Raw genomic sequence first — 27,831 nt, 5'->3', positions numbered from 1 at the left:
TGGCAGAGTGCCTGGCATATAGTATGACATCAGTATATATTAGGGCCCTTTTCCATGCTTGAAGGACTTGGGCCATAAACAATAAATGAAAACACTTTATGGGACCCTTTAGGAAAATGTCAATTAAAAAAAAAAGATTCTAAGAGAAGAGATAACGAAGGGAGAGTGTGGTGGTTTGAAAGGATGTATGGACCCTAGAAAACCCATGTTTTAATCAAAATCCCATTCTGTAAAGGCAGAATAATCCCTACTCAATATTGTATGTAATTAGATGATCTCCCTGGAGATGTAACCAAATCAAGAGTAGTATTAAACTGGATTAGGTGATGACATGTCTCCACCCATTTGGGTGCGTCTTGATTAGTTTCTGAAGTCCTATAAAAGAGGAAATATTTTGGAGAAAGAGAGATTCAGAGAGCAGAGAACAACATAGCCGTAAGAAGCACAGTCCACCAGCCAGCGACCTTTGGAAATGAAGAAAAATGCCTTCTGGGGAACTTCATGAAACAGGAAGCCAGGAGAAGCTAGCAGCTGAAGCCATGTTTGCCATGTGCCCTTCCAGATGAGAGAGGACCACTGACCGTATTCACCATGTGCCTTTCCAGATGAGAGAGAAACTCTGTGTTTGCCAAGTGCCCTTCCACTTGAGAGAGAAACCCTGAACTTCATCGGCCTTCTTGAACCAAGGTATCCTTCCCTGGATGCCTTTGATTGGACATGTCCATAGACTTGTTTTAATTGGGACATTTTCTTGGTGTTAGAACTGTAAACTAACAACTCATTAAATTCCCCTTTAAAAAGCCATTCTCTTTCCAGTATAGTGCATTCTGGAAGCTAGCAAACTAGAACAGAGAGGAAGCATGGAGAACAGAGAGGAAGCATGGAGGAAAGGGCCCAATGCATTTATGTTGAAGTTTCTGCTTCACTGCTGGCCATTTTAGGGATGCTGGTAAACTCTCCCCAACAAACTGGTCTTTGTTTCATCCCCAATTTTGTGCTGTGTTCCAGTAACAGCATGAAAAATGCAATTAGCAGAATTGAGCTCCTAAGTAGAGCAGTGAGAGGGTGGGAAAATTTTAAAATTCCAAAAGCTGGACATGCCACGATGGCTCAGGGGCAGAGTTTTCGCCTGCCATGCTGGAGACCTGGGTTTGATTCCCCGTGCCTGCCCATGCAAAAAAAAAAAAAAAAAAATTCCAGAAGCTATCCTCCATTAGGAAAACTAAACAGAAGTCCAAGATTTTGTTTCAGACTTATATATCTGTTCTTTTAACCTGAAGAGGCTGGTCTGTTACAAACCAGCAGGGGGATACCAATGGGCATGAGTTTCACTCTGAAGGGATCTTTCATTCCCTACAGCAGTTCCTCCAAGTCTTGTGAAGAACTGGCACAGCTAAGGCTCCTCAGTGGAATTTAGCACCTGACCCTATTGATGTTTGCCCATTCACTCCATTTCACTACACACACGATTCTAGAGAGGCAGGTGCCAGCCAGCTGTTCATAGCTCCATCCCTCAAGTTGTTTCACTTGTCAGTTTCTTGTCTGTCAATTAGAGAAAACAGGATTTATGGGAAGATCCAATGAGATAACAGACAAACCTCGGACATAGTAAGTGCTCAAGAAATGTAAGCTACTACTGAATTACAAGTAATATTACATGGTATGTTGGATACTTTCATTTGGCCCCCAGGGAACATTCTTCATCCTTCAGTATGTCCTGGAATTGACCTGTACCAACTACATGAACATACTTCCTTGCCCTCTGACTTCTGGTTGGATTCAGTCCATGGGGAGCCCCGGCAAGAGATAAGAGAGAAAGGGAGGAAAGTGAGCATAGGGTTTTTATTCCTCAATTCTCTTCCTGATGCCTGTGACCAGAAGTCCCACTCTAGTAAGATGCCTCTCTCCACACAGCCTCTCCACCTCCAGTTGTTTCCCTACATCCTATATAAAATAACCCAATTTAAATGTGCTGTTTTCTGCCAGACACTGGCTGATATTCATGGGGCAGTAGAATAAGAACAAGCCAGGGAATCAGATCTGAATTCAAGTCCCATCTCTGCCACTAGTCACTCTGTGGCCCTTGGCCAGTCCCTTTTCTTTTCTAGTTCTCAATTTCCTCACCTGTAAAATTAATTAGGCTGGACTACAAAATTCTTTTGTGCTATGATTCCCAGAACTGGTGTTCTGAGAGTGAAATGCTGAGTTAAACCCAGAAAAGGGATGCAATTAGGGAATATAGCTTCCTAACACATAGGTCAACTCAGGTTAGCCATCCAAGCATCAACTCCCTCATCCCATATCAGCTCATTCTTACTCAGTAGTTCTACTCCTTCCTCACCAAGGCCTTTTCTTTTCTTCTCAGGCCTGCAGGGCGCCACATGCTTAAATTATCTCTACTCCAAAGGAGAAGCCAAGGAAACCAGAAAAGTAAAAGTTCCCTTTCCTCTCAATAATCAACCGACCAATCCTGGTTTAGCCAGAGGTCCCTTCTTAGGTTCTAAACCACTGGAGGGCCTAAGCATTTATTCTCCATAAGGCTGCAATGTGAAGTGAAACTATTTTTCCACTGGAAAATGCTTGGGGCAGCTGGCTTTTAGGACAGAAGGTGCAACCTAAACAAGAATTCTGACATTAGACATGAAGTGCCCTGTCACTGGACGTTTCAGATCAAGGCTAATGACCAGTTGACATTACAGAACCTCCGAAGTCTCTCAGCTCCTACCATTAATGACTCAGGGAACCCCAGGGCTGAGAGAAATGAGCATGCCACTCACAACCGCACATTGGGGGGTCTGGGAGTCCTCAGGGAAGGAAGAGAAATGAACAAATCCTTAATTGTTCCCAAGAATGACACAGGACATAGGCAGGAGCCACACAAAAAAAGACACTCCAATGAAAACTGAGAATCTCATCTCCCCCCCCCCCCCCACCCGTCCCTCCATATCCGGAGTTTGCAGCTGCCCTCACTGGAAGTTGGGGATGCCAAGTGAGCAGGGTAGGGCTGCGTTTCTGGTTTGAATGACAAATTGGAGAGGGAAGGGCGCAGTTTGGATTTCAATCTTCTCAGCTTCCTTCAGGGAAAAGGAGGTGGTATACGGCCGGATAAACTCTTACAGTCCTCATTTCCTGTTTTATCTAAGGGCTAGCCTCAGGTGAAAACCAGAGAGTAATAACAACCACCGATTTGTCTCTGATGTTTTTTACCTCCCCCAAATGCCTCCATCCACAACATGTCAGCGATGGGCAAGTTCAAGTCCCTTTGTGGTCCCAAATCAAAATTCCCAAGATCTCTGGGGGCCTCCAGAGCAGGCCGGGGAAGGGGCCGGGCCTCGACGTCCCGGGTGCGCAGCGCGACGCTGGCCTTCAGGTCGGCCCCTCGGCGCCCCTCAGAATCCATCAGGGAAGGCCTGAGAGAAGTTCGTTCTCCAGCCCCGCAGGCTCCTCCCCGGCCTGAGAACGGCGAGAAGCGGCCCACACGCCCGCCGGGTGCAGGCGGCTGACCCGGGATAGTGTGGCGGGCTTGGGGTCCTTCCGCCGAGCTGAGCTTTCCTCAGCTGAGCGGGAAGGGCGAGCGCTGGCGCCAAAGAAGCTCGCGCCCTACGGGGCCCGGGACTCAGGGACAAGGTCTCACGCGGGGAAGCGACGGAGGGGCCGCTCCGCTCTCCGTGTGAGGCGACGGGTGCCAGCCGGTTCCCGCCCCAAGCGCTGAGTCACCGCACGCGCAGAGAAGCCGCCCAGCGCCGCGTGTCGGGAAGGCAGCCAGCGCGGACCCGGGCGCGTGACTTGGCTCGTGCACGCGGCCCAGGAGTGGGCGGGGCCGAACCCAACGGTCGCTAGAGCCGGATCGGGATCGCCCGGCGGGCAGCGCGCGCAAGCGCAGTGCGAGCTCGGCGGTTCGAACCAGGGCAAGCTTCCTGCGCGCGATGGCCTGCAGGGACCAAGGTTCCGTGGCCGCGGTGCGGTAGGTTCCGTTACGTGTTAACTGGAGAGCAGCCACCAGATCAGTCCCTGTCCGCGGACCCCGGGCATATCCGGGTGGTGAGCCCTCTTCAGGGGGCTGTTGCGCCTAAGGAGCCGGGCTCTGGAGGTGAGCGGCCAAGTTCACCCGCTGCGCTGTGGCCAGAGCCCAGGATTCCCCCACTCCCGCGACCCTTGCCCAGGATTGCCCCTGTGGGGTCTCAGTTTCCCCTGCTAGGCGATGGAGTGCCCTGGGAGAAGGCCGAAGCCCCTCCGGCCGCGGTGTTTTCCATCTTGGGAGGGAAGTGCCGCGGACCCGGCTGTGGCGACAAACTGACTGCAGTCCCCGAGGCCCGCGAAGGCGGAGAGCGCGAGCGTGGGACAGCCGTGCCGGGGCCGGTGTCCCCCGCCCGGGATTCCGCGCCCGCCGCGACCCGGAGAAAGCAAGCCCGAAGGCCAGGAGCGGCCCCAGGGCTTCACAGACCTGGGTGTCCTGTCCTCGCTGACCAGCTGTTCTTAACTGGCGCCGCAGGGATGGAGGAATCCAGATTGCCACGGAGATCCAGAGAAACGCAGAACAGGGTCTGCCTAATGCCGGGGGTCCGGGCCAAACAGGAGGCCCCAGGCAGGCCAGGCTGATGAGGCGGGCTTCTGGTGCCTATCTCCTGCCTGCACTCCGTCATCTGGTTCCCAGCACGTAGGAGTGGGCAGAGTCAGCGAAGGACTGAGACCCTAATGCTCCCCACCCAACAGGCCCAGGGTCAGGTGGTGTGTTATTGACTTCAGTCTAAGGGACGTTCTTCCGATGGCCAAAGTAGGCTCCCTTACTGCCAGGCTCACACAGCTCCAGTCACTCATGCATGTGCTACTGCCAGCTGGATCTTACCACAACCCTGCTTCTTCATACTTCCCTGTTGGGAAACTTGCAGTGGCCTGGGACCCAACCTCCTTGGACTTCCATTTCAGGCCTGGTCTTCCCTAACTCATCTCATCTCACCTGATTCCTCTCTTTCCCTCTGATCATGGACCATGCACAGATTTCTTCCTTCCTCTGAGTCTGTACCTATCATCTCCCCCCGGGATCCAATCCCCCTTCTCTCTGACCTGACCATCCCTCAAAATATAGCTAAAATTCCACCCCCTCCTCAAGCTTGGTAAGTCCATTGTATGTCAGTATACTCAGAAAAATCCTGATATGCTTACATAAACTTACTCTTCTCAAAAAAGGTGGTCCATGAAATAGTTAAAATAAAGTCAACAATTTACATGCATTGGTCAGACTTTTCAAATAATTGCATTTGCAAATGAGAAAGAAAATTCTTCGTAAGAACATTACCCCGATGTAATTTTGAAAATATGGTCACCTTATCCCTGAGACCTTCCCTGGTCACTCCAGTTCCTGTGCCTTGTATCCCTAAGTAGATTGTTAGCTCCTCAATGGCAGAGCCTGTGTCTTAGTAAATATGGAGAATTTAAAAATATTTTGAAGTTGTGGGGAAAAAATCCGGAAGTTAAGAGGAAATTGAAATATAACCAACACATATTTTTACACTCATTCACAAATACAAAATCACTTTTTTTAGAATGTCAGAAAAATATGCTGTGCACAAATTGGTTTAGGCTCCAAATCAATGTGATAGACTAAACATAGTAAAAAGAATATTGGGATGGATAGAGAATTGGACTGTAATTTGGCCTATTGTGTATTAACTAAATGAAATTGGGCAGGCTTACCTTCCCTGGAGAAGCAGTTTCTCCATTTAAAGGATAAGGAATAACGAGTACACCTGCCCTAGCTACTTTATAAGATGATCATTGTGATGGTTAAATGAGAAAGGGAGTTAGTGGTGTTATAGCTTTAAGTATTTTTTGTTGTTGTTCAGAAAAAAAATCTACAATAACTTTTCGAACATAAATTACTTTTAAGCGATTTATATTTTGTTACTGACAGACTTCAAGGTGCTGACTGACCACTTCAAAAATCAAGCTGTTCTGAGTTTTTGCCAGTTGGTGAAAAATACGGAAAAGCCTTGGGATCAGAAGGTGACGGTGTTGCCTGATGTGACCTTGAACTGCGGTATGAACCAGGCGTCAGAGTTCTGTCCCACCCACTTACACATGCCATCATCTCAACTGCTGTGACCTGCAGTCTCTTCATCAATAGAATACAAATAATAGTAGTGGTAATAACATTTATTGACTGCTTTCTGTGGGATGGGTACCATTTCAAGCATGTCCCATGGATTATGTCATTTAATCCTCACAACAACCCCATCAGGGAAGGACTTCTAGTATTTCCATTTCACAGGTAAGGAAACAGAAGCACAGAGAAGTTGTCATTTGTCCAAAGCCATCCAGCTAATAATTGGTTGCCCAAGCAATTTGACTCCAGAGTCTGCTCTTAACTGTGCTGGACAGCTACCTCCGCATGGGATAACTGTGAGGATTAAATAAAGTAATGTACCTAAAGCACTCCATGTAGTACCTGGTACACAGCTTTTGTAATTATTACATCACTGTAGGTATAGGTGTAGTAATGTCTATAGGTGCGTAGCTCAGTTCCTAGCCTAAAGGGGGCTCTAGAAGTTGGTTCCCTTCTATTTTGACATAGGAAAACAGAACATATTCTGTAATGCCAGCAGACACAGAAAATGCTCACTTATGCATGTTATCTTATCCTTAGGATAAGAGGTCAGTTGATAGAGACAAAAGTTCAGAGCCTCTTGACTATACCTTTGGCTACAGGCAAGCTTAGGTCACTACTTTCTGTTTTTCTGATGCTTTTTCTTAATTACCATTATGGTCTGCTAAAGAAAAATTAGTTTCCCTGGATTGAGAAAAGCTTGAACCTAAAGTCATGGGAAGTGAAAGTTGCTTGAAACATTGCCAGTAGTTGTGAATTCTCAAAGGCTCGGACTTTTGCCTCAGGTCACCGGAGTAGGACATTTCCTACAACTCCTATCATCACTAGGATGTGGCCTCCTATGGCTGGATCTTCCTGAATCTGCTCCACAAACTGGACACCCAGGTTCACCCCCCCACACACACACACCTACCTGTATACATACAAGTTCCCATTACCTGTAATCCAGTTATTTTCATAGTCATACAATTCCTTCCTCACAGTCACATCCGCCCACCCACCCACCCCAGACATACCTACTCATCCTTCTACCCTACACACAACATACAATGCACAGATGCTTTCCATACTGCTCTCAAAATCCACTCACTCAATTATTCATTCTTCAGGTAATGAGTTTCTGTGTGCCAGGTCTCTGGGCATTATCTGACCACAAGAACTCATACGCATCTGTTTCTCCACATGCACAGACATGACATACACGTCTGCATGCCCCTTTTTCATATAATGACATGTATTCCCATGTATTCAGACAATACATACACTTACCTTTCAAGACGCTTCTCTCCATTCATGCCCCTTATGGTATCTAACCTTATTTAGAATGGTTTTTTATTTTCCTTTATTTTGTTTCCCTATTTTAATGGCAGACCATGTTAAACTGAGTGGGTATGAAACTTGTGAAATAGCACCGTTTTGAGGCAAATTCTGGCAGATTAAATCCTTATATTTATCTTTAAAATAGACCTCATCTGCCTAAGATATCATCCAGGGAAAAGCTCCATATTTCTCCCAATCCTGGGGAGTTGCTAATTGTAGTACGAAGCGGGTGAGGTGACCTGGGGCAGGAATGAGTGACCAGGGAACGGCCTTCGTTAGGTCGGGTTGCTCAGCTGCTCAGAGATGGTGGACTACAGACTCCCCCTAATCAGGAAAAGAGAGGGGAGAAGAAGGAAGCAAACTGCATTGCCATAACCATACAGCCCCAAGATCAGCCCCTACCAAGTTAGGAACCCACAGGAGTCTGCTGCAGCCGCTGAATGTGACATCCTTTCTGGTGAGACTCTGTCAGTGGTAGAGTATGGTTAGGGCCTAGTCTTCACTTTTGGTTATTTCCAGCTGGTCTCCAGGGACATAATTCTTTCCCTTTCAAAACATACTCTCAAAAGAAAGGGTATAAGACTCCTCAGAAGGATCCCAGAAGTGAAACTGCAAAATTAAAAGAACTGTCCCCTAAAGGGGACGTAGAGACAACAAAATGTAGTGGGAAGGGCATGGGCTCAGGGAATCAAGAATATTCAGAATTTTTTATGGCAAGTACAATTAGGAGGCCTGAATCCACATGGCCTGGATGGGTATGAACATTTTCCAGCTCCCTCCACCAGAGCCTTTGGGTATCAAGTGGACAGCTGCATGTTGAGTGCTAGCCTTATAGTATAATTGTGCCTGAACTGGGAATGGAAATTTCAAGTCACCTCTATTAAAAGTGGTATTGCCACAATGCCAGAGAGAACAACAAATTCAGGTGCAAAGGAGACAGTATTTCTTAAAATTTCAGATCATACCATAGTAGGCCTTGATTTCATAGCCTACTGAGGGATTGTCATTTTTAAGCCACAGGAAGGCTTAGAAGCAGGAGGCAGTGTGCTGAAAGAAGGCATGGGACATCCACAAGGGTAGGCAATTTTTATTATAAATTTTCAGTTTATTTCCAAGAAACTTAAGAAATAAGTAGATGCTAATAGATAAAAGGAAGATGAAGAGATTAAACTGGTTGGAGACAGCAACTACAAGGTTTTAAAGAGAGACTGGAACTTTATTGAGACTTTCTCCCTGATGAAATCAGAATTGAAAGAACACTGGAAAGGTTTAGCTTTGGAGAGAACAGTAGCTGTTCAGACACACATACTTACAGACACTCCTCTTGTGGGATCTTTAGGTCCTAAATTTTCCCCAGATCCCAGCATCCCAAAGAGTCAGAATTCTGCTTGAAATCCACCTCCACAGAAGCTGGGCCCAAAACAGGCACGTTATACATGTGCTGATTGGCAGGCTTATGGGCAGTTAGGGAAAGGTAAGTCAAGCACTGAGGAGTAGAGGAACAGAATTCAAAAGAAGAAGGAATAAGAAAAGGAAAATAGATGGAGAAAAGTCCACAAGAGAAAAAAAGAGCACACTGATAATGTAGCCCCCCTGAAAATATAAATATTGATAGAATTTATTAGCCTCATTCTGCCCACTTTCCCCAAAGCAGTGGTGACATCAACAGCTATGACGATGCCCATACAATTCTCCCATTAAAAAAAAATTTCCCTTACTGCACTGAGAAAAACAGATACACTGATAGTAGCTCGTGAACACTAAGGAGAATGGTGGAGGGCAGACCCCAAGAGGGTGAATAAGGGAGATAAGAGGCAAGGTTTATTTTCTTAAATGAGAAGAAAAGTCCAGGACAGAGTCCTACTATCAGTCCCTGTCACCTGGCTCCTTGGATACCCCTGGCAGCATTCTCTTTACTTTTCTCATTGACTTTCCTTAGAAACAATCTCCTAAAGGCCTTGGAACCTCTGGTTTTCTTGTGGGAAGTTCCAAGCCCTCAGCAAAGCCAAAAGCAGTAGCCTGTGTTGCAGCATGCACCAGAGTGCTGATGATGATAAGAAAAAGGGATTCCTAAATTGCAGTTCTCCATGTGAACCAAACCTGATTGCCAGTTTGCTTACACTGCCTACTCTGACTGCCTCTCCCTCTGCCTTCATTTTCACTTTCCGTCTGGTCCAGGAGGACTTCCTGGAGCTGGTGGATCCTGATCCATGCCTTATGGTTGAGTCCCCTGGGAAAGCTTGCCTCCAAGAGGAGCTAGCTGACCAAGTGTTAAGGACCCCCTCTAGGCAGTGCTAGGCCAGATCTCCTCAACCTGTACAGGCAATTCACCTCCACCCACATTTCATAAAAAGGCTCTTCCCTCCAGCCTCTTCTTCTCTTCTCCGTCTTACCCTCTGAAGTAGCAGTGCATACCAGCCAGGGAGGATTCTCACAAGGAGAAATTATTTCTCTATGCCCTCTAATATAATCTTCCTAATCTCTCTCTTGGACAATGTACACACATATTCACACTCATTGGTATTTGCAAGCCCTGGCTTTCCTATGGTGTATTAAGTGGATATCAGCATCAGGTTCAAGTGGAAACAATTTTAAGCCTTCTTACCACTGACATAGAGTGACTGGTGCTGGTTCTGACTCACAGGAAATCACTCCAGATTTTGAGTGTTAGTGCACCAGGGAATGGAGAAGAAAAGGAAAGGAGTAGTCATGGTAATGAAAACTGGAAAGGAACAATTCTTCTGCCAATTGTTCCCACAGAAGTGGTGGGAACACTCTCCTCTTAAATTTAGGAGAAGCCGACTGACCAGAGAAGTCCCTAATGAAAAGGAACAAGATCTCCACTGTCTTCTCTGAAACCCAATGCCTTTGGGATCTGAGTTTTCCAAGACATGCAATAGACAAAGACACACTGCAAACCAGTTAGCCCTCTGAGCCCTTCCAATACTTTCATTTAAGTCCCTAATTACCTGCATACACTCCTCTTGGAGCCAGTAAAGGGACTGAGCTTCCCAACTGGCTTAAAGACTACATCAGAGAAGTTGCACTGGAGGAGGCAGATCTTAACCTGGGAACCCTTGTTCCCCATGTTCTGGTATTCTAAATCACTCTCCCACCCCTTGAGGAAACATGGAAAAGGTCCTGGAGATAGGCTCAAAACACAAGTAAATGCTGACCTAAGAGGCTGCCCACCACTGAAAGTCAGCCCAAGCTTAGGAGACAACAGAGGGCTGAGGAACAAACTGTGTATGGAAGAAATCAAAATGGACCTGAAGAGCCCTCTATAACTCAGGTCCTCACTGTATCTCCAGCTTAAAGTAGAAAAGGGAATTTTAGCTTCTTTTAGCTGATATGACCCTCATTAATTCAGTATATAAATCAGAATTTAGCTGCTCTCTGTCCCTTCAAGATAGGGTCCAGCAAAAGCAGATGTAGGCTGACTTGCCTCACCAGGCCTCCTAATTAACACACAAGACAGGCATGCTGTAAATTCACAGTTTCCACTCGCCTTCCTAGACCCACACACCTTCCCCCACTACTGGCCTCAAATGACTCCCAAATCTCCAGTGTATAATTCTTGCCAGTGTGGCTCAAAGGGTTAATAAGCCAGGATTTCTCAGACAGGACACAAGCTCATTCACCAATAGGAACTCGAGAATGGCTATATAATTATCTAGGGTTTCCTATAGCGATTCTTTGGAGTTTCACCACACCCTGTTTTATCACAGTTGAGAGCACCTGGATTCTTCCCTAGCCCAAGGCTACCCAGGAGGCCAGGAAGTTCATGGGTGATGGCCCGCTCAATCTTCTCCAGAAAACAACCTCCCATGTAAGAGCACTGCTGGGAGAGTAGTTTGAAACTAGAGATGGGGTTGATGCCAAAGAAGTCCTTATAGGCATCGCGGTTGGGAAGGTCAAATTTGCTGACATTGGTCTTTGCCAGGATAGTCTTAAAGATGTAGAATTTGTCAGGATCTTCCACAATGTCCTTAAAGACCAGTTCTCCATCACTGAAGAAAGTCATTTTGTCTTTGTAAGTCTGCAGATAACGGTCAACCAAGAGGGCATGAATGCGGACCCTGATAGCATGCTGACGGATAAAGGCAATCTTATTCTCCAACCTGTTTTCAATCACTTGATTGAGGTCTTCCAGGAGGGAGATCTCTTCTTTGAGAAACAGTTCTCGATGGGTATCTGGCTTGTATTCTTCTGGCCAGAAGGAGCTGACATAAACCCTTGGGGGTTCTGTGACATTGATGAGAGGGGCCAGGCTCCAGAAGAGGGCACCATAAACCCTCATGAGCATTTGTGTGGCCAGATTGTCAGCCTTGTTCAGGATGATCCTTATCTGGGATTCACGACCCTTCAGCTGACGGAAGAGCATTTCCAGCTCCAAACCCACATCTAACTTGGTTGGGTCAAAGACAACAAAGATGAGATCAGCTCTGTCAATGAACCACTGGCACACATCATTGAAGGGGTAACCTTTGAAAAATAGAAATGAAAAGTCAAGCTGAGCCAGGGTTACTCAAAGCCCCTGGCACCTCTTTTCAAAATCAAACCATTTTATGAATTAAAAGAAGTAAAAACACTAGGCATTTTCTGGGTTTCTAAAGACTGACTTATAAAGAATTAATTGCATATCTCCTAATTCTTATCAATCTTCAACCAAGAATAGCCTGACCCTTACTTTAATCTACAGTGGAATCCAAGTCTCCAGGGAGGCAAAATACTTTTTCTAAATGGAAATTTTCCTGCTGTCTAAAAAGATCTAGGGCAATGGCAAAGATGTTGAAAGAAGTTGGGGAATTGGAAGAAAGTGAAAGAGGATGCATTATTTAAGGGAAAAAAAATGTGGAATGTGATATTTAATCTTGGACTGGGACTCAGGCTTTGCCACTGGCTAGATTAATATTAAATGTTTCTAAAAGTTAGCTTTTGAGCTACAAAATGACAAAAATAACAGTGACCCTAAGCTGATATAAAGATTACTATGTGGGTTATAAATATGTGAAAGCACCTAACCAAAACAATGTCTGTCACATAGTAGAGGTTTAATATTTTAATTCCTTTAATTTCTTTCCTCATTTTCTTATCTGCAAAATGAGACAAGGAATACCTGTGTTGAAAAGTGTGCATAATAATGCATAAAATTATCCAGTGCATAATAGTTCAAAAATATAAATTTACTATTATGATTATTAATTAAAACAATATTATTACTAACAAAATAGTCTCTGGTTATAGCCAGAGTGGGAGTTAGAACCATAAACTGAGACCCACTTTCTGGTCATATATTCTTCAATGAGCCGAGCTTAGCACTCATCACTGCTGATAGCCCTAGCCTATTATCTGCCAGGCCAAAGTTTTTCAAGATTGAATAAGCTTATTTCATATCCGTTCTTCTTTGTATTTAATCCAGATAGCGGAGATGTAATTTCGCTCCATGTGGAAGCTCTAACACCTGAAAGCAAGTAGGGCTTTGGAAAGCCTGTATAGACTTATGTTGAAGCAGACTTGGTAAAGCAGAAACTGGGAATAGGAAGAGGCTGAAGATCAGGTTTCATCCAGAGCAAGCCCAGGAGCCTCATACCCAAGTTAGTCAGAGGTCAAGCACATCTGAACTGGGATCCACTTAATCTAGGCCTTTGATCACAGTCCAAGGCAGACTGAGCCTCCCAAAGACAACTTAGCCCCAGTTTAGAGCTCTAGGTGGTACTTCCAGGGAAGATTAGCTCTTGCCTTGGGAAAATACAATCCAAGTCAGTCCTTGGGGAGGCAGGAGGATAAGGAACTCCAAAACCAATGTGTCATAAGAAGTGGGTGGAAGTAAAGAATGCATTTCCTTAGACAACAGTGACCATGTTTCCTCTCCCCTCTTTAGCTACCACCCACCATTGGAATAGTTTACTAAGATGAACTCATGCTAGTCAAAATGAAGGCTAAAATACCTCTCTCTTGCTGCTTGCGGTTCTCAATGATGCCTGGTGTATCCACAAAAGTGACCCGCTCCAGAAGTTTGTGGGGAACCTCTATGCCAATCAGCTTCTCCAGGAAATTCTGGCCAAACTTCTCAAGAGGTGAGAAGGACCGGCTGCTGTCAGCAGCCATGACGATTCCCTCTATGGTTTTCAGCTTGGGCCCATGCATTAGGACGGTGAATTCGGAAGTGGTGGGCTCGGCGCCTACACACAGGGCATAAGGTTAGTGGGAAATACAGTGATCTCTGGGAAACAGACCTAGTGAGTGCACAGGATGTAATAAGCAGGGAATGTTTTGCCATAGGAATAGAATCCTGTGTTTGTTAAGCTGCTGGTTTCTTATATATATAATATACATACATATATGAAGACTCATATAAATGTTAATTTTTATAGTGCTTTTACATATGACATTTTAACACCAACGATCACATAAAAAAACCTGTTACCTGTATAGAGCTGGTAGCGAGTGTCTTCCAACCCAAGAAGGTAGTTTATCATAGTTGATTTACCAACACTCCACGGTCCCAGGAATAGCACCATTGGCTTAGAAGTGATTTCCCCATCTGTAGGCATCAGGAATTAGAAATGGAAGTGAATCAATAAAGTTTCTTATTACAGGAGTGGTATATTTCTTCAAAGCTGTCTGTCATCTCAGACAGCCCATCTAATTGAATTCTATACTGAATCAGACAGTGTGTAGCAATCAGTGGCTCTTCTGTTGCTACCTAAGTGTGTTTACACAGTTAGAAGAAACTAGAAGACCTTATTTTGGCCTTGCATAGATCCATGGCACATCTGCACCAGGAGGAGGATCTAAGTGAATTCAACAAACACTGACACAGAGCTCACTGTGGGTAAGGTCTCCTGAGCTAGATCTAGAGGAGAACAGTTCATAAATGGGGGAGGGGAGAGCTTCTAAATGGAGAGAAATTACAACTCTGCCATCTGGATTGATAACAGAAAAGAAAGGGTATGTAAGAAGTTTATTCAGTCTTGAATGATCTGGTTGTTGTGCCCTGCATGTCCCCAGCCTCTGCAGCTGTCTTCTCCCCTTAGCTGTGGCTACCAAACACCCCCACCTCAGGTTCAGCCCAACTCTGTGCTCTAAGGCCAGAATCAAATATTAGTCTGCAAAGTCCATGACAAACTTGCCAGAGTCTGAGATCAAACACTGAATTGGCAGCTCTTGGGCTCAGTGCCCAGTGTCTTTCCAAAGGCCATGTTTGAGAGAAGACCCTACATGGACCAGTCCAGCTGGGATCAACAAGAAGAAAAAGAATTCTCTAGTGCTTCCAGAACCAGGCAGGAGGAGGGAGCAAGAGGCTTTTTGACCTGGGTGATGGCTGCTCTTGTTGCTGATTTGAAGGCCTCAGCTCCGTCGGCCCCTCTCTAAACTACAGCATCTAGGGTTGCCTCTGCATATTTTAAGTTCTGCAGACCTTGTTGTCTCTCTGAGCCTGGCAGATAGTTCTCAAAACAGTGGGCATGCAGTTTTTTTCATTTATTTTCTAAATTTCTATTTTTTAATTTTTATTTATTTAATTTCTTGATTCAAGTCAGAAATATAAAAAGATGTACAGTGAAAAGTCTCCTATCTCTGTCCCCCAGCTACCCAGGCTATAACATCCCTCTCTTTGAAGTAGCCACCACTATTTCTATGTATTCTTTCAGATATTTTAATGCATATTTAAGCAATATTGATATTTATATATATCATACATCCCATCTTTTTTAAGTAAATGTTAGTACCATATACTGCCTATTCTATACCGGCTTTTGGATATGCTGATTTTCCTTCTCTGGGGTGAAGCTAAATTCCTAGAAGGCCAAGATGGTGTCTTTAAATGATGGGCACATATGTATTACCCAGAAGTGATACCATGTCCCTGCCCCATCCCATTCTACTGTAAATACAGTAAGATGTACACATATCTCTGGGTATCAGCTACTGGCTTGGGGACAGGAAGGGATAGGCAAGATGAGAGGGAGGTAGGACTCCCCAGTTATAATCACAGAGCTTTCACAAAGGAAAAACAGCTCAAGTGGCACTAAGGGAAACTGTGAACCTCAAAGTTTTCTGAGAAAAACCACAAACAGGGCTTTTCCAGGGGTGCTGCTGTTTTACTCCTCTACAGCAGGGGGCGGTACTGGCATATGCAGGAGACCACAGATGAGACCCTGAGGGAGAGGGTTATATAGAAAGCCACCCAAAGGGTAGGTATTGGTGAGAGACTCGAGAAGAGCCAAGTTCAGAAAGTGAGAGCTGGAGCCAAGAGCTTGAGTGCCTTCTGGAGAAGTCCAGGCGCCATTGTCTCAGGCAGCCCAGAGCCTCCTGGCCTCTGCTGTTGTCCAGACCAGAGTTGCCTAGTAGATCTAAGAGAGGCAAGTATATAGATAGAGGAAACTAATTGAGATGTTCTCTGTAACTTCATACCAATGCCTACACATCCTCATGGAAGCAGAAGAGGAAGATTTGCCTTTAGGTTTGCAAGAAACAGTATAGGTAGTTGTGAATTCCCCTAGAGAAAATGTAGAAAATTCTAGCTCTAATTCCAGCTGAGTGATCCATGGCAGCCCAGCATCTCTCTAGCCATCAGGTTCCTCTTCTCTGACATAGGAATAATATATACTTGATAATAGTGCATCTACATTATAGCCATCGAGAGAATTAAATGAGAAAGAAATAGCCAATTAACACAAGAAAAAAATTAGAATGTCATTCCCAGTGAAAACAAGATACCACTGTTAAGGGTTAAAAAGAATTATAATGCTTAAAAATGGCATTGGTGTGGGGAAACAAGAACTCTCATATACTGTTATTGCAAGTACAAACTGGTACAATCTTTGGCAACAACCATTAAAATGTTTTCCACTTTTGAAAATTTATCCTGTAAGTATATTTGCATGAAACATACAGGTATAGTCATTTTAGTAGTGTTTTTAACATTCTTTTAAATGAATACTATGAAGGCATCAGGAAGAGTATTGGAGATCTGTACACACACACAGTTTGCATGATATGATTTTTATAAAACAAACCAAAAATAGTGTATGTGGCTTTCTAGGCAGAGGAAATATCTAGAAGTGTTTCACAAAAAAACTTTAACAGTGGCTCTCTGGGAGTGTAATTAGAGAAGATGGAGATCAAGAAAGGGACTTCTGTTTTTCAAAGTATACTATTCTATACTATTTGAATCTTTTGCAATAAGTATACCTTATTTCTAATATTTTGAAAACCCATTCTAAAAAGAATCCATACCCAAAGGAAAACATAATGGGAAAGGCTAAGGAGGAAAGCGGGAATCTAGGCCAATCCAAGGAATTAGGACAGAATGCTGTAAGTGAAGAGGGAGCCCTTGTGGGTTTTTGAGCACACGAGGGAGTTGGCATTATTGCAAATGGAAGCCAAAACCTGAGTTACTGAAAAGTAAATGCTGTCTGAAAAACTCCTTTGTGAATTAGAGAGCACTCTTCCTAGGAAAGGGATGGTTCACATTCCTGAGGTATCCACCCTTTCTGACTCCTTAGGGGAGCTGAGCTCCAAGTAGAGTCCCTGAATCTGTGCGGGCCCTAGGGGCATCTGTTGGGTGAGAGATGCCTCAGCTGCCAAAGTCCATGGTTTCCTTCAGGTGCAGACCGCCACCTCTGGGCCCAGGTGGCTTTACCTGTAATCTCATGCTGCCGCAGTTCATTATATTTATAAGACTGCTCTAGGGGCTTGATGGATGAGTGGTAGATCTTTCGCAGCCGCTGCAGCACCACTGGGGGCAGAGAGAACGAGGGGAGAGCGTCAGATAGGGCAGATGCCACCCAGCTCTCCCACCATGGAATTACCCTTGGCAGGTAACTCCACCTGCAGCTCCACCATAGTTGGTAGGAAAGGGTTGCCTCCCAGCAACCATGCAATGTATTAGCATTCATGGGGAACTTGGTTCACACCCCACACCTCAGCAGAATTCAAACCAAAAGGCATTCTTCTACCTACTCACCGACCCACCCCCAAAAAACCTAACTCTGTTTTTCCTCTCCACCCCAAGAGAGCTTGCTGCTCTCTGGTGGGCAGTTTAACTAGAGATTCTTCCCATGGTAGGTGAGAGCGCCATCTCTCTCTCTCTACTCCCACCTCCACAAGTGCTTGCCTTAGGCTTGGAGGACAAGAGGGCATGGCTCCCACAGGCCACAGGCCTACTACCCTGGGCCCTCACCAGTTCTGTCCTCCCAGATGCCCCTGAGAGGATCAGCATCCACAGACCCTCTTGGAAAGAGCCCCCAGGAGAAGATTAAACTCAGCTCCTTGACTCTCCAGGGCAAGGCTGGCAGGTTGCAGATATGAGGTTGAAGGGCCAAGTGGAAGGACCAGGGAGCCAAGGGTCAGGATCCCAGACCTTACCCTCACTCTGCCACTCTAACTGTGTGGCCACAAGCCAATTGCTGCCTCTCTCTGAACTTTAGGTAGCTCATTCATGAAGAAAAGACTAGAAGCCAGCAGAAATCCTTGAGGATGAAATGAAATACTGAGTATAAAAGGCTTTATAAACTGTAAAAAAAATAATAATTTTAAAAATTTAATATGCACAGAATTTTTATTTGGGTTGATTGTAAAGTTTAGAAATGGGTGGTGGTGATGTAGCACATTGTGAGCATAATTAACAGCACTGAATTACATATGTGAATGTGATTAAAAGGGCAAGTTTTAGGTCATATATGTGTTACTAGAATAGAAATTAAAAGGTAGAACATAGGTCTGTACAACACACAGTGAGCCCTATTATAAATGATAACTATAGTTAATAGTACAGTTATAAAAGCATTCTTTCAGGAATTACAACAAATGTACCACACTAATGCAAGATGTTAATAATAGGGTGGTATATTGGAGGAAAAACACACCTTAATGGAAACTGTGGACAATAGTGAATAGTACAATTATAATATTCTTTCACCAGTTGTAGCAAAAGTTCCACACTACTGCAAAGTGTTAATAATGGGGGTGTGGTGTATATGGGAACATTCTCTAATTATAAGATTTTTTAAAAAGAAAAATAAAGGGTTTTATAAACTGTAAAAAACAAAACAAAACAAAACAAAAACAAATGATGCCTTCTTATGCACAATCTTCTGCATAGCAGAGGGGCTGGAACCCTCCCCAAGGCAGCAGCACTGGACTCCCCCTCCACATTGGGACCTCTGCTTGGATTGCCTTTTCTCCTCTATTCCTATCTAGAGCCATCTAGTCTTGGATGTGCCCAGATTGCCTTCCTCCCCGATGCCTCCACCTCCAGTGCTCCCGTCTTGCCTGTGGCTCCCGCTGGCCTTAGAACTAAAGCCCCTTCTGCTCTGGCTTTCAACAGCCACGTGGGCTGTGCCCCATCACTGACCAGGTGACTCTCCCAGCCCCGGCCTCAGTCCTGTCTACTTCCTTCGGTTACCAGAGTAATCATCAGTTGGTTTGTCCTCATTCAGCATCAAGGTTTTCTCAATGTGAGAGCGGTCCCTCATGGGGGCTTCTTCACTCACATCCTCCGCCTCTTCTGGGGAGAGAAGCACAGAGAAGGGTTAGGGCAAAGCTAAGAGCCGCCTGGACTCTCAGCCTCTCCAAAGACGGACAAGGGCTGGGCCTGCAATAGAAGTTCAAGAGAAGCTTGCCAGGTTGAACTAAATTCTGTTCTTTAGGAAGGAATGTAAACATCCAAATTCAGTTTCTGTTAGGCTCCATGATCAATCTTACTTATTCAACCAATATTGGCTGAGCATGTACTCTGTGCTGGGCATGGAACATCACATTGGGAATATAAAAGTGTACAAAACAAATGTAACCCCTGCCCCTATGGAGTTTTCTTACAGTCTAGTGGGGAGAGAGAAAATAATTAACTGTAAAAATAATGTATTAATTACAACTGTGATGTGGCTATGGAGGGAAAGTCAAGAAGCAATGAGGGCATATGAGAAGGGCACCTACCCAGTCTTAACAGAGGAAACCAGAGAAAACTTCCCTTAGGAAGCCACATGTGAGCACAGATCTGTTGTGAGTAGTTTATTAGGTGAAGAGCCGGAAAAGAGTTTGCCAGGGATGGTAAAGAGCATTTCTGAAATCCAAATCCCCAAAACAGAATTTGAATGAGAAACAGGCAGCAGGCCCATGCGGGTAGACCAGAGTTAGTGAGGGCAGAGTGGCGTGAAGGTAAGTTGTGGGGAGCTGGAGAGTTCAGAGGGGTTGTCCATGTGTGGTCTTGAAAGCCCTGATAAGGAGTTCGCAATCTGTCTGAGTGGAAGCTAGGGAGGAGCTTTAGGCAGACAACGGACTAGATCAAATAAGCATTTTATCAGGATCCCACTGGCTGCAGAGGGGAGACTAGAGAGGAGAGAGCTGCAACAGAAGTTTTGTCTGAAGCAAACTGTTAGCTCCATCAAGCAAGAGATGCCTGTGACCATTTGTGGGCTCCCCAGTGAGTGATGCTCAAATACTGGGGCCACTAAAGACAATGGTTTCTGCCCAGGCTGAGTGCACAAAGAATATGGCTGATTAGAAGAGCAATGGACTGAGGCCCGTTGGGTGGAGAGACAGTTCCACTAGGGATAAGAAGTAGAGAAGAATAGACTCTTAACCTACATCAAACCCAGGCAGCCCCTACCCCAGCCCCAGAATGGGGCCAGGAAAGAAGAGGGGCTGACTGATTGCTATATCCCTCCTTTCTGGAGTGTTCAGGGGCCTGGTAAGCAGTATGTATATGAAATGCTGTGTGGAAACCTGTGGGGAAGCCATCTGGGAAAGGGAAGAATCGATCCTAACCCCTCTTCTGGAAGCCCCACTTTTGGTCTGTGTGCTTAGCAGATGAGGCCATGAAGCGCCCGGACATCTCTGGGGCCTGTTAAATGTCTGTAATGTTGCCTCCAAAACTTTGGCCCTGCCCTCTTCCCCTAAGGGCAGCAGCTGCTAGGGAGGCTGGGGGGAGGGGGGAGCGTGGGACACAGTGGTCACAGTCAAGCCTGCTCATCACAATCCTGACCTAATGCAGCCTAGTCTTCAAGGGGGTAGTCCGGTGTGCCAGCCCACCACTGTGGTCCCAGGCTGCTCTGGGGCCTCACAGCCCACCTTTATGTCCCTGGCTTTTAGGTTAAGGTGCTGATCCACATGAAACTGCAGCTCATGGCCCTAAGGAGCAGCCTCCTGAGGGCCTAACTCCAAAGTAATCAGCTTCCTCAGAACCCTTGGAGGTACATCCTCCCACTCAGTCCCTCCAAATTGGAATCAGGTGGCTGAGAGCAACCTGAAGTTACCAACCTAAGCCAGGTCCCTGGACAGGGCCTCCAGCTAACAAGCCCACAACTACCTGAGGAACTCTCCCACACACCCTGTCTTTGTCCCACCGCAGACAAGTCTGCCTAGAAGAATGCAGCTGCCCAAGGTGCTGGTGTTGCTTTTAAAGAATTCCTACCCCTGGGGGCAATTCTGAGACTCCTCCTACCCTGCTGCCCCTCTTCGGGCTTCTCGACCTCGGTGTCCTGTGCCTCCACACTCTGGGGCTCCGCACTCAATTCCCCGGAGCTCAGCTGAGCCCCCTCATTCCCTTGGTTGGCCATCCCTGCTGCGTCCTCGGGTTCTCTGGCTTCATCCGAGGCACTCCCTGCTTCTTCTGAACTAGCCCCACTGCCACTGTCCTCTTCGGATTCTTCAGATGGGATTCCCTCTTCCTCGCCTCCATTGCCTTCACCGCCCTCTTCTTCTGAAGAAGCCAAGTCTGGTTCCTCCGCAGGCAAGGCTGGCAGCTGGCCTACTGGGGGGTGGGAATCCCCGACCTCCCCAGCCTCAGAGCCCCAGTGCTCCCCTGTGGCTCCGCCAGCCTCCTGGCTGGAGCTGGGCTTCCCCTGGCCCTCGGGTGCCTCCCGAGTTTCTGTGTTGGCATGGACCTGTGCCTCTTCTCCCATAGTCTCCACTTCCAGTACTCCATCTAGCTCTTCTGGCTCACCAGGGGGCCCTGGGCTGCCTGGGGCATGGATTTCCCGGACCTCTAAATTACCAGAGGTCCCCATGGCTTCAGGCTCTGCCATCTTTACTGCTTCTTGCTGGGCAGGGGTGTTTTGCAGGACCTCCTCTGTTTCCTCAGGGACCACACCACTCCCAGCCTGTCCATATGACCCCTCACCAGTCGTGCCCTCAGTTGGAAGCCCACACCCAGCCTCCTCCTCTCCTGGTCCCCTTCCAGAACTGAGCTCTGGCTGCTCCTCTTCCCCTTCTGGAGGAAGGGCACTTGCTCCTGGAAGGCCCTCTTCTTCCTCCCCAGGTCCCTCAGTGTCCCTGGGTGGAGCTGACTCTGAGGCTGAGGCATTGGAGAGGCTAGCTTCGGGATCAGAGCCCGGGCTGGCAGCAGCTGGAGGGGCCCCAGCCATGGTCTTCTCCGAGTGCTCAGCCTCACTGCCATCCTGGTAATGAAGAAGCAGGTTCTTCTCTGGAGGGACCGCATCTCCATAAAGGGCCCTTTCCTTCTCCTCTAGACTTGCATCTCCAGTAGAGAAATGATTCTCCAACAAATTGCCAACATCTTCTGTGCCACCCGAGGCAGAGACTTGCAGTTCTAAATGATTAGAACATTATTGGTCAGTTTCACAGGGCTGGCACTTTTTTGCTTCTCAAAAGAGTTTAAATAAGTCTAGCTCCCATCTTCCGGGCATGTGGTGTGGACCTGGTGAGCAGGGTGGCGCTACCTCCCCGGACCTTCTTAACAGCCCTGGGTGACAACCAGAGAGGACATTATTCTTCTTCCCTCCCAGGACGTGAACACCTCAGATCGGGCAGTGGAGGGACCGGGCCGTGGTCCACCTCTACAGGAGGGAGCGGAGAGAACCAGCTGAGGGCCCTACTCTCCTGACCCTGCCTTTGGCATGCTGCTAGTCCCTGAGGACTGTACAGATGGAAGCTCGGTGCACCTTGCAAGTCCTGCCTCAGCCTGGCAAGCAGGCATGTGCAGCCTGGAGAGCCAGGAGACATTTCCAAGATATTACAAATGCATGAATGTTCTACCCCTTGTTGGTACCTCGTCATTAACCAGCCTGCTTTTTACACCACCATCAGCAAAGGAGTGAAAACAGGTGTTTGTAGGTGAGATAATCTTAGGTTACGTGGCAAAGTGCTTAAGGGATTACTTGTGTTTCTCAACCTTATTAAGTCACACATCCAACCCTGTCCCCTTAAGGGCAGGCATTTGCTGGCCTTTCTACCTTAGATTAGAGTGCCCATGGCCTGAGGAGGAGGACATGTCCAAAACAGGCAGTGCCTGGGCTTCCCAGTGGCCTTAGCCAACCCCTGTGGAGGGGATCCCCTTCTAAGGGCCTGTAGCTTTCCTGGGAAAGCTGAGGGCCCACAAACAGCAAAGCAGGAGATAGGAAAGCAGGGACCTAGACTGTATCAGTGGTGTCTGCCCATGGGACAAATTTAATTTGTTTCGAATATGGGGTAGGAAGAGCTAGCTGAGAAGGTTGGGCCTATCTGTGCTCCCTCCCACCCTCCCAGGCTGGGATGAGTTTACGGAGAACACCCGCCATCCATGGGAGAGCCCACAGGCTCACCCAAGTGAGGACACCATGGGAGCCCTGCCTGCAGGGAGATGATACAGCCTCCAGGTCTCCCATCTGCCCCATGCTCCCTTGACTCCCAAAGCATTGACCTGATTTCTCAGGAAGCAGAACCCTGCCCCCTTCACTGGGTACAGGCCACAGGCTAGTACTCCCATCTCTGCCTCCAAGAATGAAAAGCCACTTCTTGCTCCTTCTGCATTGAAGTGAAGAGCCTCCAGGAAGCAGGAATTAATATTTTCTCAATAGTGCCCACAGAGCCAACCTGATACCAATTTCAGGATGATGGGAAGTTTGGGTGCCCTTTCATTACAGGTAGAATCCTGTAGCAGTATATTCACAACATCCCAATGGTGGAAACAATCCCAAAGCCCATCAGCGGATGAATGAATAATAAACACAATGTGGTCTAGCCATGCAATGAAATATTATTCAGCCTTAAAAAGGAATGAAGAGCTGATACGTGCCACACATAGATGAACCTGGAAGACAGTATGCCCAGTGAAAGAAGCAAGACTCAGAAGGCTACAAAGCATATGATTCCATTTATATAAAGCATTCAGAGGTAAATTAATAGAGACGGAAAGTAGATCAGTGGTTTCCAGGGGCTATAGGGAGGAGGAACAGCTCCTGGGACCAGGGTTTCCTTTTGGAGTGATGAAAATGTCTTGGAACTAGATAGAGGTGGTGGTTGCACAACATTGTGAATGTACTAAATACCACTGAATTGTACTGTTTAAAATGGTTAATGGTTAATTTCATGTTATGTGAATTTTACCTCAATTTAAAAAAAATTTTATAAATAGCCCCACTTATTTTTTCCCAAGTACTTTCCCTTACATGACTGCATTTGAACCTTTTTGATTAGTATTGTCAGCCAGACTTTAGAGCTGAGGAAGTTAAGGTCAAGAAAAGGGCTGTGATTTGCCCAAGATCCGCAGCCACTAAGTGGCTGATGGGTAACTGGAACCCAGGACCACCACCAACCTGCCCAGGCTTTCCACATCATGATGTGCTCAGGGGGGCATAGGGAGTCTCACCCACATACCCACCCCTTGGCATCGGTTCTTCAGCCTCCCTGCATGCTCACACCATCCAGTCTCATGCTCCAAACAGCTCCAGGTGCCGGATGGCAGGAACTGAATCTAAATCCTGTCTGTGTTCCCAGGGCCCTCCAGATCCACAGAAAGTGCTTAGAAGAAGTGTGTGGTGTGAAGAATTCCCAGTGCCTTAGTCGGAGATAAGAGCCTGGACATTACTCATTAAAATGTTCTCTCGTTACCACCTAAATACCTGTAAGTTCTGATTCCTTCACCTGCATCTCTACCCCTACCACCCCCTGGAGAAAAATCTCTGGCAGGAACTTGGTTTAACTTGAGACTGGTAGTGCTCTGAGCAGCAAGCATCACATGTGCTGATGTGTGCCAGGCAACGGTCAAGCACTTTATATATAAAACATGAACTTAATCTCACTTGTTTCTCTGAAGCAAGAATTACTCTTGTCCACATTTTACAGCTGGGAAGGCTGGAATCAGGCATTGAATGACTTACCCAACGTCACATAGCTAGTAACAGACAGGCCAGTGACCCTGGATCAGGTTCTACCCTTGTGCTCCTCAGTGTGACCCACACCCCATCAGTAGCATCTGGCAGCTTGTAGAAACACAGAATCTCAGGCCCTGTCCAGACCCACTGAATCAGAATCTGCCTTACAACAAGATGTCCAAGTGATTTTGTTTGCCTATAAAAATTGAAGAAAGGAGGTCTGCACCCCCCTCATAAAACAGCCTCTAAAACACTGGTTCTTAACATGGACTGTATGCTTTGGTCCCATGCTTCCCCACCTTCTCAGATTCTGATTTAAGTAGTCAAGGGTGCAGCCCCAGCACCAGGACTTGGAAAAAAATCTTGGTAGGTAATTCTAACACATAACCAAAATTGAGAACCACTGCCAATAATCCTGGCCCTGAGCCTTCTGCTCGGCCTGCATTGTGTAGGCTCCCAATTTGGGATGGCTATTCCAGTTCTTAGCATTTACCTTGGAATAGTTGTAGTCAAGGCTCCTCCTCTGTGGGATCCAGCCCTTTCCACAAGCCCCTGTTGCCTTCCACCAGTGATGGTATTGATGGTGGTGACAGTGGTGATGGTGGTGAGGATGGCGGTGGAGATGATGGTGACGGTTGTGATGGTGGTGAGGACGGTGGTGAGGATGACAGTGGTGATGGTGAGGATGGTGGTGAGGATGGCAGTGGTGATGGTGATGACAGTGGCAATGGCGGTGATGAGAGTGGTGGTGATGGCAGTGTGGTGATGGCGGTGATGGTGGTGATGGTGAGGATGGTGGTCAGGATGGCAGTGGTGATGGTGATGGTGGTGAGGATGGCTGTGTGGGATGATGGTGGTGACAGTGGTGATGGTGGTGAGGATGGCAGTGGTGATGGTGGTGAGAATGGTATTGAGCCAAATGGACTCTGAATCTGATCGACTGTGGCACTTCTGATATTCCCCAAAAAGTATCTGTCCCCTGTGGAGGTGAGGGAGTGCATAATCCCATGGGAGATGAGGACCCTAGACTTTGGGGATGAGAAACTCATTTGCCACGATCTTTACACTGTTATGTGCTTCCACTTTCGGGCCCTGGACCAACACAATCCATCCATATCCTACCCTGCTTTTTACAACTTGATGCTAAGTTGCCCCTGATCTTCTGCTCAACAATTTGGCGTGAAAAAGACTACAGGTGATGGCTTCCTGCCAGTGACTTTCCTTCCTGGGCTAAAAATAACTTCTAAGACAGAATGTCTCTCAATGAAACAAGCTGTGCCATTGGGCCCCAGAGCTTGACCCTGAGGAAGCAACTGTGCCATTGGGCCCTATTTCCCCTCCAGGAGTCCTAACAGAGGCTTCAGGGGCCTCTAATTAAACTCAGTTCGATTCCTTTAAATCCAAGGCCAGTATCTTTCCTTCCCTCCCTCCCCTCCCTTGCTGAAGCCTCCCACTGGCCCCTGAAGGAGGAGGTATGGGAGCGCATGGAGGACCGAGGGCACTGTGGATGGGCTGAATCCGTAAGATGAGTCTTGGTCTATCCCAGGACATGGAGTACTGCACTGTATGTGCTGCTGCCAAAACAGCCACACTAGGTCCTGGGCGGGTTTGGGACCTTACGTCAGGCATATAAATAGCAGGACACCAGCTCAGCCTGGAGATCATGGGAAAGCCAGCATACCTGAAGGCTGGTGCCCATGACCTGATCACACCCTGAACAGAGCATGGCAAAATCCAGCCCTGCTTTCTCTTCCACTAATCCCCTTGCCATCAGCCTCTCTTTAGGGATGGCCTTTCAATTGCTCCCCCACACACACACAACCCCCCTTCTTTTGCATTAATAGACCCAGGCTCAGGTCTTATCTCTCTACCACTAACCACTCAGATTTTTTTTCCCCAGCTCCTAACTGGTTCCAAAGCACTTCCACATGGACTCCCAAGGACTGTGGAATTGTCAGGGGCCTTGCTGATTCCAACTGTATAGGAGGAAGCTCTGGCCAGGGAGCTATAATGGACTCACCCAGGGTTACACCCAGAATCACGGATAGGATTGGGACAGAGTCCGAGTCCATAGCCCATAGCTGAGAGTTCTTTCCACTGTCCTAGAGGTTTACAAATCATGTTCCACGAAGCCCTAAGTGTCCACTGAAGTGACTAAAAGGGGTGAAGAAAGATGAAGCAGTTGGAGTTCAGCCACTCCTTCATCCTTCCTACCCAACAACTCTCCCATGATCTGACCTGTCTGCTCTACTGCTTATAAAGGAAAGGGGATTGACAACTAGTGCTGTCTCCTAAAGGAACGTCTTCCCTAGAAACATCTCCCTCCAGCCTCCTCTGTCATTTTCTCTAGCATTCCAGAACCTCTTTAAAAACCCTTTATAGCTAATCAGTATGTGCCAGGCACTGAGCTAGATAACATCTTGCCTTTGTGCAGGACTTTAGCTCTTCAAAGTAATTTCACGTAGATATTCTTCTGATCCTCCTAGGAGTCCTCTGAGGCAGGAAAAAGCAAGGATTATTGACTTCTCTTGAAATAAGGAAAGTTCAGTTGTTTGCTCAACAAGTCATTCCAGAGATGGACTAGAACTCGGGCTGAAAAAACAAGCAAAGCTCCCTGGCCCATGTGGCAATGGGATTTGTGGCCCACACTGCTTCCCAAACCCCGGGGCCTGCTGCTGGGGTTGGATCAGCATGTATCTGTGTGTCTCATGACCCCCACTAAGAACTAAGCCACCCGTGCTGTGTACCGTCGGTACATGGAGTCAGGGGCTTCTGTCTGGAAACTGAAACTGAAGATCGAGGAGAAAAGAAGTCAGAACATAAAATGTGTTGTTTTGGTTACCTGTTTTGAGCCAACCTATAGGCACTGAGTTTATACACAGTGCCTTCATGGAACAGAATGTAAACTCAGTCCCAGCCTGTGCAGGGCTCCTCAGCAGCTGTTTCTAACCAGGATTTGCCAAAGTTATTCTTCCACTTGACTTCTTCTCATCCCTTTGAACTGAAACTATTGAGTCCAAAATTACATATAAGTAAAATATCTTTGTTATTCATACACAATTATGCAGATGAGTCATCAGTTATAAAGTCCTGGAGAAAAAAAATCACTTTCCGATTCTACCCCTGGACATATCTGCCCAAGGGAGTCAGGAAATCACCCTTGGCTTCCAGAGAAGTCCTGCGTTTTCCGCTGAACCATTCTCTGCCTAACACGCCAACGTCTCACAAGGCAATACCTCAAGTGCAGCTGGGAGCACTTTGGAAAACAGAGATCTCGTGGCTGAAGCTGGCAGACTGAGCCCTTCCTTG

The 27,831-nt window shown here is 46.7% G+C and overlaps 1 protein-coding gene and 1 long non-coding RNA gene across 14 annotated transcripts in view; one reads left to right on the top strand and one right to left on the bottom strand.

The window, feature by feature from the left end:
• Nucleotides 1–3,832: 3,832 nt before the first annotated feature.
• Nucleotides 3,833–27,831, top strand: LOC143667591 (uncharacterized). Of its 9 annotated transcripts, none has more exons than XR_013168107.1 (7): nt 3,860–4,090; nt 5,912–6,143; nt 13,308–13,503; nt 22,177–22,504; nt 23,293–23,542; nt 24,146–24,272; nt 27,009–27,824. It is a non-coding gene; the product is annotated as an uncharacterized LOC143667591 (long non-coding RNA). The 9 variants fall into 9 exon arrangements; XR_013168108.1 differs by having other exon boundaries at nt 23,414–23,542; nt 27,009–27,823; XR_013168113.1 differs by having other exon boundaries at nt 3,833–3,964; nt 22,177–23,542; nt 27,009–27,831.
• SRL (sarcalumenin) overlaps nt 8,482–27,831 on the bottom strand; it is a 64,967-nt gene continuing 45,617 nt past the window's right edge. For 2 of the 5 annotated variants that reach the window (XM_077141968.1, XM_077141967.1), the window contains exons 2-6: nt 18,837–18,938; nt 17,073–17,168; nt 13,854–13,970; nt 13,375–13,608; nt 8,482–11,908 (exon numbers count right to left, since the gene is read on the bottom strand). In XM_077141968.1, coding sequence (XP_076998083.1) covers nt 11,097–11,908; nt 13,375–13,608; nt 13,854–13,970; nt 17,073–17,168; nt 18,837–18,906 — 1,329 coding nt within the window. In that variant the 5' untranslated portion in view covers nt 18,907–18,938 and the 3' untranslated portion in view covers nt 8,482–11,096. Of the gene's footprint in view, nt 11,909–13,374; nt 13,609–13,853; nt 13,971–17,072; nt 17,169–18,836; nt 18,939–20,155; nt 20,336–20,873; nt 21,981–26,946; nt 27,016–27,831 lie in introns of those variants that run through there. The other 3 variants (XM_077141969.1, XM_077141965.1, XM_077141970.1) reach the window with 3 other exon arrangements.

The sequence above is a fragment of the Tamandua tetradactyla genome, chromosome 23 (genome assembly GCF_023851605.1).
Source record: "Tamandua tetradactyla isolate mTamTet1 chromosome 23, mTamTet1.pri, whole genome shotgun sequence".
In the NCBI taxonomy this organism is placed as follows: domain Eukaryota; kingdom Metazoa; phylum Chordata; class Mammalia; order Pilosa; family Myrmecophagidae; genus Tamandua; species Tamandua tetradactyla.
This window is presented reverse-complemented; position numbering and strand designations above follow the sequence as displayed.